The 18,315-nt window shown below is 48.3% G+C and overlaps 2 protein-coding genes across 2 annotated transcripts in view; one reads left to right on the top strand and one right to left on the bottom strand.

Annotated features, from left to right (window-relative positions):
* Positions 1-616, bottom strand: part of CFAP65 (cilia and flagella associated protein 65) — a 46,164-nt gene extending 45,548 nt beyond the window's left edge. Inside the window, exon 1 of the mRNA XM_040440034.1 lies at positions 493-616. Within this exon, the coding sequence (XP_040295968.1) occupies positions 493-570 (78 nt within the window). The 5' untranslated portion in view covers positions 571-616. The remainder of the gene's footprint in view (positions 1-492) is intronic.
* Positions 617-11,429: 10,813 nt separating this feature from the next.
* LOC121008835 (repetitive proline-rich cell wall protein 2-like) lies at positions 11,430-14,202 on the top strand. Its single transcript, XM_040441535.1, has 2 exons — positions 11,430-11,492; positions 13,015-14,202. Exons 1-2 carry the CDS (start codon positions 11,430-11,432, stop codon positions 14,200-14,202), a joined length of 1,251 nt encoding a protein of 416 aa, XP_040297469.1.
* Positions 14,203-18,315: the final 4,113 nt, after the last annotated feature.

Genomic DNA, 18,315 nt, shown 5'->3' with positions numbered 1-18,315 from the left:
CTCTGCCTTTTGTAAGGTTTAATCCGCTACAAATCCACATCAAAAATCTTTAACAAATCCGCCCGTGACGCAGATTGGTGCGTTTTCCAACAAACTCGATTGTTTTCAATGGGAAAATCCACACCGTAATTTATACAGTGCATTATTTTTTCTTTTGCCGCACTGACTGATAATCAACGTTGAGGGAAAAGAAAGCAACAGCTCATCCTTTGTACGGATTTCGCATGAAAATTTCCATTGAAGTCAATCTTTGATCGAAAAACCGCATAAATATCTGCGCCAAAATCGGCACCAAAAACCGCTTCAAACACTAAATTATTAAAAATAAAATGAGCGGAAAATATGAGGAATATCGGTGTTGATTCTTTGCCTAATTTTTCAGTGCGCTAATATGACCCTGTGAACACAACCTTATAGTGCGCAGGTGTTCCATGGACAGGACTGCTCTTACATAGGACTGCTCCCGGACACAGCTTATGTCTATGTACTCACCAGCCTGATCGAAGGGTTCTGGTTCTGTCTCCCAAATGGACTGGAATCCAAAGGTCTCATGTGAACTGGGCCAAACATCGTGGCTGAAATCCGGAACACGTCTGTGGAAACGTCAGCCCAAATACGAGCCTGTAAGTAAATGAGACCCCCGCCTCATTACTACGCGTCTCTCTCCGCACCGACTCTGACCCCGGGTGTTACAAGGGGCCTGAACCTCTATAAAATATAAAGCCTGGCCCATATAGCTGGAGCCATACTGGGAATTTAAAGGGGCAGCTCTATTAAATATCACTTTTATGGCACGTCAATGAGACATAGCGTGAAAGTCTGGTGGGTGGGAGCCCCACAATATAACCCTCACTGACCCCGATAGATAGATAGATAGATAGATAGATAGATAGATAGATATGAGATAGATAGATAGATAGATAGATAGATATGAGAGATATATGAGATAGATAGATAGATATGAGATAGATAGATATGAGATAGATGATAGATAGAGAGATAGATAGAGAGATAGATAGATAGATAGATGATAGATATGAGACAGATAGATAGATAGATAGATAGATAGATAGATAGATATGAGAGATATATGAGATAGATAGATAGATATGAGATAGATGATAGATAGATGATAGATAGAGAGATAGATAGAGAGATAGATAGATAGATAGAGATAGATATGAGACAGATAGATAGATAGATAGATAGATAGATAGATAGATAGATAGATAGATAATAGATAGATAGATAGATAGATAGATAGATAGACATCCTGTGTACATTACATGTATGGCCCCTGTATATACAGACCAGCGGTATAACTATGCCAATAAGCTGTAAAACATCGTCCGAAACGCTGCAGATCTATATTAGCAGAGTTTGGGGAGCAAACCCAGAGCTCGCCCCCACTGTTCGCCTCACAGGTCGCCCGTCTTACCGGCAGCCATGTTCCGTCTCCTAGGTAACGGGACGCGGCTCAGCTGGAAATGTGTTTCTTGGCAACCACGGCAGCCGCGTAGGGTCAAATCTGTGAGAAGGCGAAGCAGTCAGCCTTCCTTTGGGCCTGCAGTGGTATTTTTCAGGTGGGTGAACGCTTCTTAGTGAAGTGCAGCCTTTTACTACCCTTTATAACATCGCGGGGCAGCTCTAATAATGAGGTATTTGTGTATGTTTTATATCTCTTTGCATTATGTGGCTCTAGCTTATCTGTTTTATTTAAAATCCACAAAAAAATCATGGATAAATTTCAAAATCCTGTTTGGTGTTGGCAGGAGGAGAACTACGAGGAGATCTGAGGGGATAAAGCCATATTCATAGGTCAGTCCTTTGCGTTGATTTCGGTTGACTACACCAGTAACGTAACCACATCTGCTCCGCTTGGAAATTTCTGGCGAAAAACAGAATGAAACGTAAAAGTTTATATGCAATAAGTGGAGATACTTAAAGAATATGTTTCATGTCTTTGGGCCCCATGGCAGTGCATCCAGGTATGGCTCTTATAGGCACAGAGAGAATTAGCGCCGTGAAGCGCGGAGGTTTGTGGCGGTTAGGGACGCCGTCACACGCTGAAGATTTTGTTGCAGAAATGTTTTACAACTGAAAATTGGTCCCATTCGCCTGAATGAAGATTTCAGAAATCCACGTATGCCGCCAAAACAGCCCAATATACATGAGCGGAACGAAAACTGGTGCACGCCCATTGAGAAGTATGACCGGTCTGCTACCGGCCGATCCTCTACCTCCATCGCGGCGCTGTTCACACCTTATGTTTAGTGTTGAGCGAACTTGTGTTTTAAGTTCGGCGTCTAAAGTTCGGGTTCGGGTTAGCAAAGAATCCCGTTATGGATTCCGCTACCACGGACCATAATGGAATTTAGAATCCATAACGCGATTCTTCGATAACCCGAAGCCAAACTTTAGACGCCGAACTTAAAACACAAGTTCGCTCAACACTACTTATGTTCAAGTTAATCTACCGACACCTGCGCCAAATGTGAAACCGCACAGTGTGCCGCAGAACGGCGTACGTCATCCATGGGTGCCCATATTATATAAGAAATACATAGCGCGCCCTGTAAGCTTTGCGTGGTGTTCGGCTTTGTTCACACTGCACTACTGGGGCACATTTATCAAGCTTGGGGTGGATGTCTGATTAATAACAAACATACATATCTAAATGGGGGGGCGGCTTGACTTGAGTCATGTACTGATCAGTGATCATCAGAGCATTAGAGCTGCAGGAATAAATAACATCTAAATGTCTGGTGGGTTAGAATATGATCTAACCCAGCCCCCGTTCCCCCATCAGCCCTTGTCCTACCACCCCATCTACCCCACCAGACATTTAGATGTTATTTATTCCTGCAATTCTAATGCTCTGATCAGTAGATGACTCAAGTCAAGCCCTCAACCCCCCCCCCCCCCCCACAGCCATTTTGATATGTATGTTATCAATCATCATCCCGCACCCCCCACCGCTGCCTTCCTTGTAATTTGCTGGCCCCCAATATCCATTGTGAATCACAATCCATAACAGTGTCATCCACAGATCTCCCCCCCATAACAGTGTCATCCACATATCCCCCCCCATAACAGTGTCATCCACAGATCCCCCCCCCATAACAGTGTCATCCGCAGATCCCCCCCCCTAACAGTGTCATCCGCAGATCCCCCCCCCTAACAGTGTCATCCGCAGATCCCCCCCCCCTAACAGTGTCATCCGCAGATCCCCCCCCCTAACAGTGTCATCCGCAGATCCCCCCCCCTAACAGTGTCCTCCGCAAATCCCCCCCCCTAACAGTGTCATCCGCAGATCCCCCCCCCCTAACAGTGTCATCCGCAGATCCCCCCCCCTAACAGTGTCATCCGCAGATCCCCCCCCCTAACAGTGTCATCCGCAGATCCCCCCCCCTAACAGTGTCATCCGCAGATCCCCCCCCCCTAACAGTGTCATCCGCAGATCCCCCCCCCCTAACAGTGTCATCCGCAGATCCCCCCCCCTAACAGTGTCATCCGCAGATCCCCCCCCTAACAGTGTCATCCGCAGATCCCCCCCCCTAACAGTGTCATCCGCAGATCCCCCCCCCTAACAGTGTCATCCGCAGATCCCCCCCCTAACAGTGTCATCCGCAGATCCCCCCCCCTAACAGTGTCATCCGCAGATCCCCCCCCCCTAACAGTGTCATCCGCAGATCCCCCCTAACAGTGTCATCCGCAGATCCCCCCTAACAGTGTCATCCGCAGATCCCCCCTAACAGTGTCATCCGCAGATCCCCCCTAACAGTGTCATCCGCAGATCCCCCCTAACAGTGTCATCCGCAGATCCCCCCTAACAGTGTCATCCGCAGATCCCCCCTAACAGTGTCATCCGCAGATCCCCCCTAACAGTGTCATCCGCAGATCCCCCCTAACAGTGTCATCCGCAGATCCCCCCTAACAGTGTCATCCGCAGATCCCCCCTAACAGTGTCATCCGCAGATCCCCCCTAACAGTGTCATTCGCAGATCCCCCCTAACAGTGTCATCCGCAGATCCCCCCTAACAGTGTCATCCGCAGATCCCCCCTAACAGTGTCATCCGCAGATCCCCCCTAACAGTGTCATCCGCAGATCCCCCCTAACAGTGTCATCCGCAGATCCCCCCTAACAGTGTCATCCGCAGATCCCCCCTAACAGTGTCATCCGCAGATCCCCCCTAACAGTGTCATCCGCAGATCCCCCCTAACAGTGTCATCCGCAGATCCCCCCTAACAGTGTCATCCGCAGATCCCCCCTAACAGTGTCATCCGCAGATCCCCCCTAACAGTGTCATCCGCAGATCCCCCCCTAACAGTGTCATCCGCAGATCCCCCCTAACAGTGTCATCCGCAGATCCCCCCTAACAGTGTCATCCGCAGATCCCCCCTAACAGTGTCATCCGCAGATCCCCCCTAACAGTGTCATCCGCAGATCCCCCCTAACAGTGTCATCCGCAGATCCCCCCTAACAGTGTCATCCGCAGATCCCCCCTAACAGTGTCATCCGCAGATCCCCCCTAACAGTGTCATCCGCAGATCCCCCCTAACAGTGTCATCCGCAGATCCCCCCTAACAGTGTCATCCGCAGATCCCCCCTAACAGTGTCATCCGCAGATCCCCCCTAACAGTGTCATCCGCAGATCCCCCCTAACAGTGTCATCCGCAGATCCCCCCTAACAGTGTCATCCGCAGATCCCCCCTAACAGTGTCATCCGCAGATCCCCCCTAACAGTGTCATCCGCAGATCCCCCCTAACAGTGTCATCCGCAGATCCCCCCTAACAGTGTCATCCGCAGATCCCCCCTAACAGTGTCATCCGCAGATCCCCCCTAACAGTGTCATCCGCAGATCCCCCCTAACAGTGTCATCCGCAGATCCCCCCTAACAGTGTCATCCGCAGATCCCCCCTAACAGTGTCATCCGCAGATCCCCCCTAACAGTGTCATCCGCAGATCCCCCCTAACAGTGTCATCCGCAGATCCCCCCTAACAGTGTCATCCGCAGATCCCCCCTAACAGTGTCATCCGCAGATCCCCCCTAACAGTGTCATCCGCAGATCCCCCCTAACAGTGTCATCCGCAGATCCCCCCTAACAGTGTCATCCGCAGATCCCCCCTAACAGTGTCATCCGCAGATCCCCCCTAACAGTGTCATCCGCAGATCCCCCCTAACAGTGTCATCCGCAGATCCCCCCTAACAGTGTCATCCGCAGATCCCCCCTAACAGTGTCATCCGCAGATCCCCCCTAACAGTGTCATCCGCAGATCCCCCCTAACAGTGTCATCCGCAGATCCCCCCTAACAGTGTCATCCGCAGATCCCCCCTAACAGTGTCATCCGCAGATCCCCCCTAACAGTGTCATCCGCAGATCCCCCCTAACAGTGTCATCCGCAGATCCCCCCTAACAGTGTCATCCGCAGATCCCCCCTAACAGTGTCACCCGCAGACCCCCCCATAACAGTGTCTCATTCGCAGACCCCCCCATAACAGTGTCTCATTCGCAGACCCCCCCATAACAGTGTCTCATTCGCAGACCCCCCCATAACAGTGTGTCATTCGCAGACCCCCCCATAACAGTGTGTCATTCGCAGACCCCCCCATAACAGTGTGTCATTCGCAGACCCCCCCATAACAGTGTGTCATTCGCAGACCCCCCCATAACAGTGTGTCATTCGCAGACCCCCCCATAACAGTGTCTCATTCGCAGACCCCCCCATAACAGTGTCTCATTCGCAGACCCCCCAATAACAGTGTCTCATTCGCAGACCCCCCAATAACAGTGTCTCATTCGCAGACCCCCCCATAACAGTGTCTCATTCGCAGACCCCCCCCCCCCCATTGAATGAAGGCTAGAAAAATTGCACTGTAATTTACACCTGTATCTGTTTTGCACTTGGAATTTTGCTCTCACTCCTTTGGAGATAAATGACCACAAAACTATACAGTTTTTGATGCAAAACTTGTTAGTTTTTATTCTGTCTTGTTGACAGGATTATGTTTATTTATATTAAGATTATGTGGTTATTGTTTTATATGACTTGTTTTTGCACTTTATTTCTATCTTTATATGGATCTAAAGAGGTTGTGCATTTGTTTACAGCTCTAGTTAATTGGTACATTAAACTGTGCATATTTCTGTGTGATTACAACAGTAAGTATTTAGTAAAGACTCAGCTCGGCCTCTGCTGGTGGTGGACCTTGTCCCAGCCCTGCTTGTCCCCATACTGAATCATTGTTTGCCGGCAGCTGATTACACACCACGATCTGCCGAAGGAAAACAATGATTTTTAAAACTGTCGAAAGATTCCAATTGCTTGTACATTGGGTAATTTGCGATAATCTGGCAGTATAAGGCTAGGGTTACATGACGACACACGCGACACATAGGGCACAACTACACTGCAACATGTGTCGCGCGCAATTTTTATAATGACAGTCTATGGTGTCGCACTGCGTCATGTGACATGCTGCGACAGTTGCAGAAAAATCCATTGTGTAGCCCTAGCCCAGTGGTCGGCAAAGTGCGGCTCGCGAGCCACAAGCGGCTCTTTTGATCCTTTAATGCGGCTCTTTGGTTCGGGCTGGCGGGTGGGCGGCCGCGCAGCCATATCGCTCCGCTCAAGCTGCTTGTAAAATGTCCGTCATGCGCCTCCTGCCCCGTCTGTCTGCGCCTTCCACTTTATGAATGAAGCAGGCAGGCGGGGCAGGAGGCGCATGACGGAGGGAGAGATGTCACACTGCGCACAACAGCATAAGGGTGGGCAGCGGCGCTCTAGTTCGGCTGCCCACTGCCGGCCATGTGACGAGTGGTGAAGAGGCCGCCACTCAGGAGGAACGAAATGTCCTGCAGCAGAAAGGTAGGAGCTGCCCCCGGTGTGTGCACTGCACCGGCCCCGCCGCAAGTGTCCCTGCCCCCTTCCTTCCCCCCACTAATACATTACTTACTGGAGGGCACTTATGGGGGATATCTGTGGATGGCTCACTTATGGGGGATATCTGTGGATGACACATATATAGCATCTTATGCTATATACAGGGAGTGCAGAATTATTAGGCAAGTTGTATTTTTGAGGATTAATTTTATTATTGAACAACAACCATGTTCTCAATGAACCCAAAAAACTCATTAATATCAAAGCTGAATATTTTTGGAAGTAGTTTTTAGTTTTAGCTATTTTAGGGGGATATCTGTGTGTGCAGGTGACTATTACTGTGCATAATTATTAGGCAATTTAACAAAAAACAAATATATACCCATTTCAATTATTTATTTTTACCAGTGAAACCAATATAATATCTCAACATTCACAAATATACATTTCTGACATTCAAAAACAAAACAAAAACAAATCAGTGACCAATATAGCCACCTTTCTTTGCAAGGACACTCAAAAGCCTGCCATCCATGGATTCTGTCAGTGTTTTGATCTGTTCACCATCAACATTGCGTGCAGCAGCAACCACAGCCTCCCAGACACTGTTCAGAGAGGTGTACTGTTTTATCTCCTTGTAAATCTCACATTTGATGATGGACCACAGGTTCTCAATGGGGTTCAGATCAGGTGAACAAGGAGGCCATGTCATTAGATTTTCTTCTTTTATACCCTTTCTTGCCAGCCACGCTGTGGAGTACTTGGACGCGTGTGATGGAGCATTGTCCTGCATGAAAATCATGTTTTTCTTGAAGGATGCAGACTTCTTCCTGTACCACTGCTTGAAGAAGGTGTCTTCCAGAAACTGGCAGTAGGACTGGGAGTTGAGCTTGACTCCATCCTCAACCCGAAAAGGCCCCACAAGCTCATCTTTGATGATACCAGCCCAAACCAGTACTCCACCTCCACCTTGCTGGCGTCTGAGTCGGACTGGAGCTCTCTGCCCTTTACCAATCCAGCCACGGGCCCATCCATCTGGCCCATCAAGACTCACTCTCATTTCATCAGTCCATAAAACCTTAGAAAAATCAGTCTTGAGATATTTCTTGGCCCAGTCTTGACGTTTCAGCTTGTGTGTCTTGTTCAGTGGTGGTCGTCTTTCAGCCTTTCTTACCTTGGCCATGTCTCTGAGTATTGCACACCTTGTGCTTTTGGGCACTCCAGTGATGTTGCAGCTCTGAAATATGGCCAAACTGGTGGCAAGTGGCATCTTGGCAGCTGCACGCTTGACTTTTCTCAGTTCATGGGCAGTTATTTTGCGCCTTGGTTTTTCCACACGCTTCTTGCGACACGCTTCAGAAGCTTTGCAATTTTAATAGTGCTGCATCCGTCTGCAAGATATCTCACTATTTTTGACTTTTCTGAGCCTGTCAAGTCCTTCTTTTGACCCATTTTGCCAAAGGAAAGGAAGTTGCCTAATAATTATGCACACCTGATAAAGGGTGTTGATGTCATTAGACCACACCCCTTCTCATTACAGAGATGCACATCACCTAATATGCTTAATTGGTAGTAGGCTTTCGAGCCTATACAGCTTGGAGTAAGACAACATGCATAAAGAGGATGATGTGGTCAAAATACTCATTTGCCTAATAATTCTGCACTCCCTGTATGCGTCATCCACAGATATCCCCCATAAGTGCGTCATCCACAGATATCCCCCATAAGTGCGTCATCCACATCCGCAGACAAGTTTAATAAAAGTAAAAAATGATAAAGATAAAATGAAATAATAATCAAGATCCAAATAAAAGAAAGTACATATAAAAGTTTGTAAAAACACACTCTGGGCTCATGCCCACGAATGTAAGGGCGCCGCAAATACCGGTCCGCAATGCACGGACACAGACCATGGAGCAGCTGCATGAGGATCGCGGACCCATTTACTTGAATGGGGTTCGCGATTCGCATCCGACTGCCCGCACCGCAAAAAAGTAGCGCATGCTGATGTGAATGGGTCCATGATGCGGGCTGCACACGGCCGTGTGCAGCCCGCATCATGGACCCATTCACTTCAGCATGCGCTACTTTTTTGCGGGCACACGGTCATGTGCATGAGCCTAATAGTCCTCACTGGTACTGTTGACGCAATATTTTAGGTTTTAAAAATGTGGCTCTCGAAAGAAATTCCAATCGTGGTTTTGGCGATATTTGGCTCAGTTGACAAAAAAGTTTGCCCACCACTGCCCTAGCCTAATACAGCCCTGAGGCCCCTTGCACACGAGCGAGTATTCCGCATGGGTGCAATGCGTGATATGAACGCATTGCGCCTTCACTGAATACGGACCCATTCATTTCAATGGGGCTGTGTACATGAGCGTTGGTTTTCACGCATCACTTGTGTGCTATGTGAAAATCGCAGCATCTTCTATATTCTGCGATTTTTCACGCAACACTGGCCCCTTAGAAGTGAATGGGGCTGCGTGAAAATCGCATTGCATCCGCAAGCAAGTGCGGATGCGATGCGTTTTTCATGGATGGTTGCTAAGAGAGGTTGTTTGTAAACATTACGATAAAAACTGAACACGATTGCAAACAAAACTGAATGGACTTGCTTGCGAAATCGCTCAGTTTTCACTAAACGCATCCGCAACGCATCCGGACCTAATCCGCTCACGCTCGTCTGCAAGGGACCTAAGACTGGACTAATTAGTGTGCGCATGAAAATCTGGCGCGAGTGAGCTTAGGAGCCGCATGCGCCTCTCGGGCCCCCGGCTGCAGATACTATTGTGGGCCATTTGCACCAAGGAGGTAACACTACTTACCACAGTCAGAGCCATATCATTAGTCGCTAACGTTAAAAGGGTTATGTCAGTAAAAACTACAGTATTCATCCCCTGGACGCTGGATAGTTAGGGGTGTTTTGTCAGGGGTTTTTCACAGACCTGTAGAATTTAATGGGCTTGTTTGGTCCACATCATCGAGGGCATGTCTGTGATTTTTTTTTTTTTTTCCACTTCCCCATGGCCTGTAGAAAACCACTGATGTGTGAACAAACACATTAAAAACAATGGGTACGTGTGCTCTCTGTGAAAAACGGAAATGTGAAGGAGGCCTTAGTGTAGCATGGAGACGGGTTGCAGGTCCATAGCCGATGCCATACCCGCAGGGCACCCTTTGGTTACACCCTGCATGTCGGGCCTATTGGGATGGAAGCAGAGACGCGGTCTTAGGGCCCATTCAGACGGCCATAGTGCTTTACGGATCCAAAGAAAATGGCTATCCTTGTCCACGATTGCCCCGAATGGAACCACGGATACAGACAGCCAACGGTGTGCTGTCCGCATCTTTACGGCCCCACTGAAATGAATGGGTCCGAACCCGTTCCACAATACGGCTGTCTGAAAGAGCCCTTAGGCTAAATGCACACGATAAGGATTGCGTGCGGATTTTCCGCGCCGTAGGTCATGTACATTGTATTCTATGAGAATTTGAAATTCTCAATGCGCACGATGCAGATTTTTTTCAGCGCGGATTTTGACCTGCGGTGAGGATTTTAAAATCCGCAGCATGTCAATTTATTTTATTTTTCCTGACCGGATTTTCTTCATTCACTTAGTAAAATCTGCATGCAAATTCGCACCAGTTGATGCGGATTGACCGCACAGATTTACCTGCGAACACCTGCGGCTTTCAGTGCGGATTCTCCGCGCATGAATGCTGACCGGTAATGAGTGGACCGAAGATGAACGAGATCCGGAGTAATTAGACCCTGTCCTATCAGGACTCCATTGATTCTTGCCAACAAGGAACCTCCACCTAATCGCCGGGTCTTGCGGCCTTTGCCGCCCGTGTGTGGCGCAGATTACAGGTGCATTTTATTAATGGAGAGAGGGACGGTGTTGAGGACTTGGGAATAAGTGGGATTAATGAAGCACTAATGAGATCGGTCTGTGTATACACGGTGAGTCACGCTCCACGGGGGCCATAAATCAGCGGCCGAGAAGCCGGACTGGGCCCTCTGCCCATCTCTCCCAAGAAGAGTCATAAATTAAGAAAAAGGCCCCTGCGAGGCTCCTGCCGCCAGCACTCACGGCAGGGATTGCAGCAGCGCATTCATCACTTTAATGCTTGTACTTTGCAGATTAAATCTGTCACCGCCGGCGAGGAGCACCAGTTAAATCTTTTGACGTCCTTCCATTTCCACTGACCCCCTTCCTTTCATCCTTCTCCATGAATTTTTACAGGTTGACGTACGTCTTGAAGATTTGCCTTTGTTTTTTCCTAACACAAGTGTGTTTATCCTCGAGATGTTGTCCACAGCAGAGGTTTTTTTTTAGGATTTATTTTTGTCTTTTTTTTTGTTTTGTTTCTAGATTAAATTGGCCCAAATGGAACTACAGGCGGTTGTATTGGTCAAGTGACTTAAAGGGGTTTTCTGGAAGTTAAATACTGATGACTTATCCTCAGGATAGGTCATCAGTATCCGATCGTAGGATCCGATTGGCCGAAGATACCTTGGCGCTCGCTTCCTTCGGTCACATGGCTTTTACGCAGCGCACTCCCGTTCAAGTGAATGCGATTGAGCTGCAATACCAAGCGCAGGTACTATGTAATGTATGGTATAACGGGGGTTTGGCCATCACAGACAATGGGGGCATATCGCTAGGGTATGCCCCCATTGTCTCATAGATGCGGGTCCCACCTCTGAGACCCGCACCTGAACGGAGCAGGGAAAGTAGTGGAGGGCGCACTGCTCATGCGCAGCTGCCCTCCATTCATTTCTATGGGGCTGCCAAAAATAGCAGAGCGCTGGCTCGGCTATTTCCGTCGGCCCCATAGATATGAATAGGAGGGGGGGGGGGGGGGCGCATGCGCCATGCACTCCGATTCACTTGTATGGAAGCAGCGCTTGGTGGTGGCCGGACCTCGGGGTCCTCCAGCCACAACTCTCCCCGCTCCGTTCTCGTTGTAGGTGGTGGGACCCACACCTATTAGACAATGGGGGCATATCGCTAGGGTATGCCCCCATTGTCTGTGACGGGAATACCCCTTTGAAGGGGTTATACAGTGCTTGTATATGATTGACAGGTCGTCAATATCAGATCGGTGAAAATCCCACCGATTGGTTGATGGTGACCTATCCTGAAGGTAGGTCATCAAAATGTAATTCCCAGAAAACCCCTTTAGGGCTCATGCATGCTGGTACAGAGCCTGCGTGGAGGCAGCGGAGATATTATCTTATGGACACAAAGGTCAGGAATATGACATGGCCGTTCCAAAACGCAAATCTTCTTCGTTTTCAGCCGTTCTTTAGTTGATTTACTTGTGCTCCTCAGGCCACTTTCTTGTTTTATCACCCAACGTCTCTCCAGCTTGAGGTCCTGGATGGCGTCCTTACATTTCCATCTCAGGCTACTTTCACACTCTCGTTTTGTGCGGATCCGTCTTGTATCTGCACAGACGGATCCGCACCAATAATGCAAACGCTTGTATCCGTTCATAACGGATCCGTTTGCAGTATTCATAAAAAAAAAAAAAGTCTAAGTCAAAACGGATCCGATTGAAAGTCAATGGGGGACGGATCCGTTTTCAATTGCACCAAATTGTGTCAGTGAAAAACGGATCCGTCCCCATTGACTCACATTGTAAGTCAGGACGGGTCCGTTTGGCTCCGCATAGTCAGATGGACACCAAAACGCTGCAAGCTGCCTTTTAGTGACCGTCTAAAAAACGCAACGGAGGCCAAACGCAGCCACATTGATGCATTCTGAACGGATCCTTATCCATTCAGAATGCATTGGGGCTGAACTGATCTGTTTTGGGGCTGCTGGTGAGAGCCCTGAAACGGATCTCGCAAGCGGACCCAGAAACGCCAGTGTGAAATAAGCCTAAAATGTTTCCATCCACCTTAAAATTCCTTGTTCCTTCAATGATTCCAAGCAGCTCCAAACAATAATGCCCCGAATCATAATGCTCCCTCCACCAGCCCCCAAACCACGATGGCCCCTTCAGCAGTCCACTAGCTTTGATATTCCTTCCACCAGCCCCTAAGCCATGATGGCTCCAACCCCAAACCACAATGCCCCCTCCATGAGTTTCTAACCCATGATGTCCCTTCCGCCAGCCCCCAAAACTAGGAGCTCCCTTCCGCCAGCCCCCAAAACTACGATCTCCCTTCCGCCAGCCCCCAAAACTACGATCTCCCTTCCGCCAGCCCCCAAAACTAGGAGCTCCCTTCCGCCAGCCCCCAAAACTACGATCTCCCTTCCGCCAGCCCCCAAAACTACGATCTCCCTTCCGCCAGCCCCCAAAACTAGGAGCTCCCTTCCGCCAGCCCCCAAAACTAGGAGCTCCCTTCCGCCAGCCCCCAAAACTAGGAGCTCCCTTCCGCCAGCCCCCAAAACTAGGAGCTCCCTTCCGCCAGCCCCCAAAACTAGGAGCTCCCTTCCGCCAGCCCCCAAAACTAGGAGCTCCCTTCCGCCAGCCCCCAAAACTAGGAGCTCCCTTCCGCCAGCCCCCAAAACTAGGAGCTCCCTTCCGCCAGCCCCCAAAACTAGGAGCTCCCTTCCGCCAGCCCCCAAAACTAGGAGCTCCCTTCCGCCAGCCCCCAAAACTAGGAGCTCCCTTCCGCCAGCCCCCAAAACTAGGAGCTCCCTTCCGCCAGCCCCCAAAACTAGGAGCTCCCTTCCGCCAGCCCCCAAAACTAGGAGCTCCTTTCCGCCAGCCCCCAAAACTAGGAGCTCCCTTCCGCCAGCCCCCAAAACTAGGAGCTCCCTTCCGCCAGCCCCCAAAACTACGATCTCCCTTCCGCCAGCCCCCAAAACTAGGAGCTCCCTTCCGCCAGCCCCCAAAACTAGGAGCTCCCTTCCGCCAGCCCCCAAAACTAGGAGCTCCCTTCCGCCAGCCCCCAAAACTACGAGCTCCCTTCCGCCAGCCCCCAAAACTAGGAGCTCCCTTCCGCCAGCCCCCAAAACTAGGAGCTCCCTTCCGCCAGCCCCCAAAACTAGGAGCTCCCTTCCGCCAGCCCCCAAAACTAGGAGCTCCCTTCCGCCGGCCCCCAAAACTAGGAGCTCCCTTCCACCGGCCCCCAAAACTAGGAGCTCCCTTCCGCCGGCCCCCAAAACTAGGAGCTCCCTTCCGCCAGCCCTCAAAACTAGGAGCTCCCTTCCGCCGGCCCCCAAAACTAGGAGCTCCCTTCCGCCGGCCCCCAAAACTAGGAGCTCCCTTCCGCCGGCCCCCAAAACTAGGAGCTGCATCCTATCCGCAAAAAAACACGGAATGGACATGGAAACAACCAACGTATTGCTGTTAGTCTGACCTCTAGTGGTTCTTTTTCAGTACGACAGGTTTGTATTCACCAAGACTGGTCTAATTAGTATGTGCATGAAATCAGGTGCAGGTCTTCATGAAAGTAGGCAAAATGTGGCGCAGAAAAGTATGCCGGCTGTGGAGAGGAGTAGAAATTACCCAGTTTTTACGGCTAAATCAGGTGCAAAATAAGGGCCATCTCCATGGATAGGTAGGAAAATGGGCGCAAAAGTTATAAAACTTCTGAATTAGTCTAAAAGAATCAAAATGGCTGAGCGAGGCACAAAGCCTCCAAAACAGGCGCATTTTAAGTATTAAATGTGACAAAAAAAAATGGACGGTCTAAAACAACATTTTGTGCCTAAAAACAGTTACAGACACTTAGTCAATGTGCCCCATTGTGTGCTGACGGTTGGTTCTGTAGACATTCGGCCGGCACGGCATGCTGGGACCTCACCTAATATAAATGTATGGAAGTGTAATGACTTTTCCGTCTTCCCAGCCCCGTAAATTTTCTACTTCCCAGGAGATAACTCCAAGGTCAGAAGCGGAGGGCAGCGGGACCTGCTCCGGGGTCACCGCACTCCATGATTATATTCTAGTCAATACTCTGACCCCGTCCACCTCCGACCTGCACATCATAACCATTCTTCCATAAGCAAATGTGATCCAAGGCTGTGGCCACTACCGACTGCCCACCACGTGGAGAAGACTTCTGATTGCTTTGTGGCCTGAATAGAGTGGCAGAAAAAGACAATGGCCACTTGGTGGGGTCAGTTTCATAGATTCGAGGGCTCTAGACAACATGTAAAGCAGGCCCCCCCCCCCCCCCCCCAAGAATATTCCCACATAATGCCGCCATACAGTGCCATCATAATTCTGTTATTTACAGCCCAGCTCATAATGCCATATGGTGCCAAGATAATACTGCCATATACAGCCCTCTCCATAGAGTGCCCCTATAATATACAGTCAGTGTAATACTCCATTAACCCTTTGGATACCGGAGGTTTTTTCGTTTTTGCGTTTTCATTTTTCTTCCCTATTTTCCGTGAGCCATAACTTTTTTTTTATTTTTCCGGTCACATAGCTTTATTTTTTGCGGGACAAGTTGTACTTTCTAATGTCACCATTAATTATGGCATAAAATGTTGTGGGAAGCGGTAAAAAAATTCCAAATGGGGTGGAATTGAAAAAAAAAAAACGCAATCCCTCCATCGTTTTACGGGTTTTGTTCCCACGGCGTTTTATTTACAGCAAAACTGACCCATGCCCTTCATTCTCTGGGTCAGTACGATTACAACGATACCCCAGATGTGTAGGTTCTTTATGTCTAAATAGTGTAAAAATAAATTTAAACTTTGAGGACATTTACTTTTTTATATCACCATATTCTGACCCCCATAACTTTTTTGTACTCATGTCTACTGGGGTGTTTAGGGGCTAATTTTTTGCGGAGCAATCTGTACTTTTAATTGACACCATTTTGGAGTATGTGTGACTTTTTGATCACATTTTATGAACTTTTTGGGGGTAAGAGAAGCAATGAAAAAATGGCAAATCTGCCATTTTGACCCTTTTTTCCGTTACACCATTCGCCGTATTGGAATTTTTTTTTTCCTATTTTAATAGTATGGGCATTTTTTGGTCGCGGTGATACCCATGATGTTTATATTTATTGTTATTTAGGTATTTATCTTTTAATTATACGGAAAGGGGGGTGATTTAAACTTTTATCTATTTTTTTTTAAATATATTTTTGTAACTTTTTTTAATCATTATGTGCCTCATATATGAGCTTATTACTTTTTTTATTTTGGTTTATCAGGAATTTATTATTAGCTTATTTTGCTCACTTTTGCTCATTTCTTATCCTGGCCTGCCATCTGGTGGCTAAAATAAGATTTGCATTTTGAATACTGTTAGCTACCAGTATTCAGCGCAACTACCTATGCTCGGATTGGACACACGGGGCATAGGTAGGAAGCTTTTGCGCATTTAGGTGCCGTGATCTCACTTGATTGCCGGTCACAGTAATTAGCCGCAGGTCTCTGCTGTATGAAACCCCCACATGTAGCTAAACTGTACAGGATCCTTTGATCTTGGGGCTCCCATGCTTGAGGGTCCCCTAGAAAATGGGGGGGGGGGGGGGGGGGGTACTGGGCATTTACCAACCCTAAAACTGACCCAGTCCATGGGTGACAATACTCGGTGCACCTGCAGAGATCCACCATCGTCGCTCACCTTGCAATAGGACCAATGGAGGTGATGTCCAGAGCCGGCTGGTGAACGCAGGCGTACATTTTCTTTTAGTTATTTTTAATACTTAATTGATGGGTGGCTTCTAACTAGATTGGGTGGAGTTGCCCTTTAAATATTGGGTGATGTTTAGCTGCTATCGATTGTCTTTAGTATCAATTAGGACATTGACTGTGGTTAGTGACTGAAGCTTAGCTGCACTGTCTCCTGGAGTCTGATGTTGTTAAAAAAAAAAAGGGCCACCTTTTGTCCCCCATACTTCACACTGCAGCTTTGCTCTTTCACTTCAGCTGCTTTCAGAAGTTGCCAGATTCCATTATAGTAGAGAAAGAATGATAATAATTACACAGTATCCAGGGAGAGCAAGAAAAATGTCCCCAAGTCCTAGTTCACACGATCGTTTTTTTTGTGAGTGTTCGGGTCGTTTTTTTGTGTTCCGTATACGGTCCGTATACGGAACCATTCATTTCAATGGTTCCGCATTAAAAACGGAGTGTGTTCCGTAAGCATTCCGTTTCCGTATTTCTGTTTTTCCGTTGTTGAAAAATAGAACATGTCCTATTATTGCCCACAAATCACGTTCCGTGGCTCCATTCAAGTCAAAGGGTCCGCAAAAAAACCGGAACACATACGGAAATGCATCCGTATGTCTTCCGTATCTGTTCCGTTTTTGCGGAACAATCTATTGAAAATGTTATGCCCAGCCCAATTTTTTCTATGTAATTACTGTATACTGTATATGCCATATGGAAAAACGGAACGGAAACGGAACAACGGATCCGTGAAAAATGGACCGCAAAAAACTATAAAAGCCATACGTTCGTGTGAACTAGGCCTAAATAAGGCCGAGTTCACACAGACGTGTGTGACCCGTGCTGCGGCCCTCAAATTGTGGGCCGCAATGCACGATCGCCAGCCATAGGTCAGCCGCATCGGATCACGGACCCATTCACTTTAATGGGTCCGCGATCCGCCCGTTCCGCAAAAAGATAGGACATGTTCTATCTTTTTGCGGAACGGAAGTACGGGACGCAACCCCATGGAAGCACTCCGTAGTGCTTCCGAGGGGTCCCGTTCCGTGCGGCCGTTCCGCAATTCCCGATTTGCGGACCCATTGAAGTGAATGGGTCCGCATCCGTGATGCGGCATGCACATGGAACTGTGGTCGTGTATTGCGGCAATACGGCCACGGATCACACACGTTCGTGTGAACTAGGCCTTATAAAGGGGGGTGAGGGGCTTGAGTTCCACTTTAAATAATTAGAAAAACCCAGGAAGGGAAGGATTCCTCGTTTATTGTCACATTGTGAATCATTATTACAATATTTATCATTAGCATGAAATGAATCTTCAGAACAGCGCCCCCAAGTGGGCAAGTGATCACGAACCGATTCAGCCAAATGACCCAAAATCAAAAATCCGTTCCTCAGGTCAACCCCGTCTCTGGCCAAGCCGTGCTGAGACTTCTAGTTCTTCCTCCGCTAGTTTACAGCGCAGATAATGGCTGTCGACGTCCTGTGGCCATAGGCTAAGAGACGCTAACTCAAAAATGGCAACCAATATGGCTGTGGATCAGGTTAGCGACTATGGCCCCGGTTATAGAATAGGAAAATGTCCCCAGTGTCTGCGGTTGGAGAACCCCTTTAACAAACTTCAGCCCTACTGAGTCTCACTGATGCTGGATTACGTATTGTATCTTTCTATGACCATCCGATAATCCGGAATAATTTATCATCTAGTCACAGCAGGTTCTACTGATGCCGGATTAAAGGGATTTCATTTTTTTATTCTTTTTTAACTGCGTTTTTTCCTGTCAACAGACAGGACTCAGTTTGAAAGAAGTTTTATGTAACTAAAG

Source organism: Bufo bufo, chromosome 7, assembly GCF_905171765.1.
Source record: "Bufo bufo chromosome 7, aBufBuf1.1, whole genome shotgun sequence".
Lineage (NCBI taxonomy): Eukaryota > Metazoa > Chordata > Amphibia > Anura > Bufonidae > Bufo > Bufo bufo.
Note: the sequence above shows the minus strand (reverse complement) of the source record. Positions and strands in the feature narration are given on the sequence as shown.

Bases quoted from the DNA above. Each gene is read 5' to 3' on its own strand.
- LOC121008835 (XM_040441535.1), top strand. From the start codon at position 11,430: ATGGCTTTTACGCAGCGCACTCCCGTTCAAGTGAATGCGATTGAGCTG. The intron at 11,493-13,014 runs GTACTATGTAAT...CCCTTCCGCCAG, and splicing joins AGCTGCAATACCAAGCGCAG to CCCCCAAAACTAGGAGCTCC.